Genomic DNA, 1,096 nt, shown 5'->3' with positions numbered 1-1,096 from the left:
GTGGGGGCCTGGCCAAGGGCATCCTGGGCTCTTCTCACCGTGAGATGCGATTGAGCATCCCCTGGGGGGCACCTGGCGCATGTAACTGTACTGTGCCAAAGCCCATTGGTGTGAGCTCCCCGCCGGAGCCTACCGCTTCCTTGGCCGTGGGCATCCCTCTGCCCTGTCCCGCGTGTCCCCCTGTACCCACCCCATGACAGCCCTACCTCACTTATCGCCTGCCTTCCCCCCGCAGCCACTCCGTGGAGAGCCCCCAATAAGATCGACCTCTACGACGTGCGCAGGCGGCCCTGGTAAGGGGGAACCAGGTGGGATGGGGGGGTCCCTTTGCCGGCCATTCCCAGCCAGGAGCAGCCAGCTCCCTCCCCTTTTCATTTCACACATGGCTGGCTTTGGCAAACAGACACTGTAATACGGGCACGGGCATCCAGGCTGCATCTCTCAGCTCCTGCTTCCCTCCCCTCTTCCCGGGAAGGCAGAGTGGGACGGAGAGATAAATCCTTGGATACAGATCAAGCACGCAGAGCTGCCCTTCGTCCTGGTCCCACCTGCAGCCGCGGCTGCTGGCCTTCAGTCCCGGCCAGCATTCCCATCCAAACGGGAAAACAACTGGCTCTCGGAGTCCGGGAGCCAGGAGGATGGAGAGGGAATCGGGCAGGCAGTGCCAGGCTGTGGTTAAGCGATAGCTGCAAGCGGCCATTTAGCCACACACGGAGCGAGGCAGGATTGAATCTCTTCCCCTTAGCCCAGGTAGAGGTGCCGGCTTGGCAGCGCTAATTATCAGCTGGTAATTGTCATGCAGCTGGGGGAGCTGCGGTCCCACCCTGCCCACGGTTGCTGCCTCAAAACGTGGGCACGGATAAAAGCAGGCACCAGTCTCCGGCACGTGCCTGGGGAGCCGTGTATCCCAGGGGAGCACCCCCTGCCCGTCCCCCTGCCCGCGCCGGGAGCTGCCCCCGCTCCTTGTCAGAAAATTAATGGCCCTGCTACTATGGTTAATTGTCTTTGATTGCTCCACATTAATTATTAACTGTTCTCTGCCACGGAGTCTGTGCAGGTTATTGGCAGAGGGGGGACTGGCAGGCTGTTTCGGGGG

The 1,096-nt window shown here is 61.4% G+C and overlaps 1 protein-coding gene across 1 annotated transcript in view; it reads left to right on the top strand.

Moving 5' to 3' along the window:
- The window catches only part of CACNA2D2 (calcium channel, voltage-dependent, alpha 2/delta subunit 2), a 207,649-nt gene that overhangs the window by 180,649 nt on the left and 25,904 nt on the right, over positions 1 to 1,096 (top strand). The window contains exon 6 of the mRNA XM_009891300.1: positions 236 to 293. Coding sequence (XP_009889602.1) covers positions 236 to 293 — 58 coding nt within the window. The remainder of the gene's footprint in view (positions 1 to 235; positions 294 to 1,096) is intronic.

The sequence above is a fragment of the Charadrius vociferus genome, unplaced genomic scaffold, assembly GCF_000708025.1.
Source record: "Charadrius vociferus isolate BGI_N301 unplaced genomic scaffold, ASM70802v2 scaffold758, whole genome shotgun sequence".
In the NCBI taxonomy this organism is placed as follows: Eukaryota; Metazoa; Chordata; class Aves; order Charadriiformes; family Charadriidae; genus Charadrius; species Charadrius vociferus.
The sequence above is the reverse complement of the archived record's forward strand: the minus strand, read 5'-3'. Positions and strand labels throughout refer to the sequence as shown.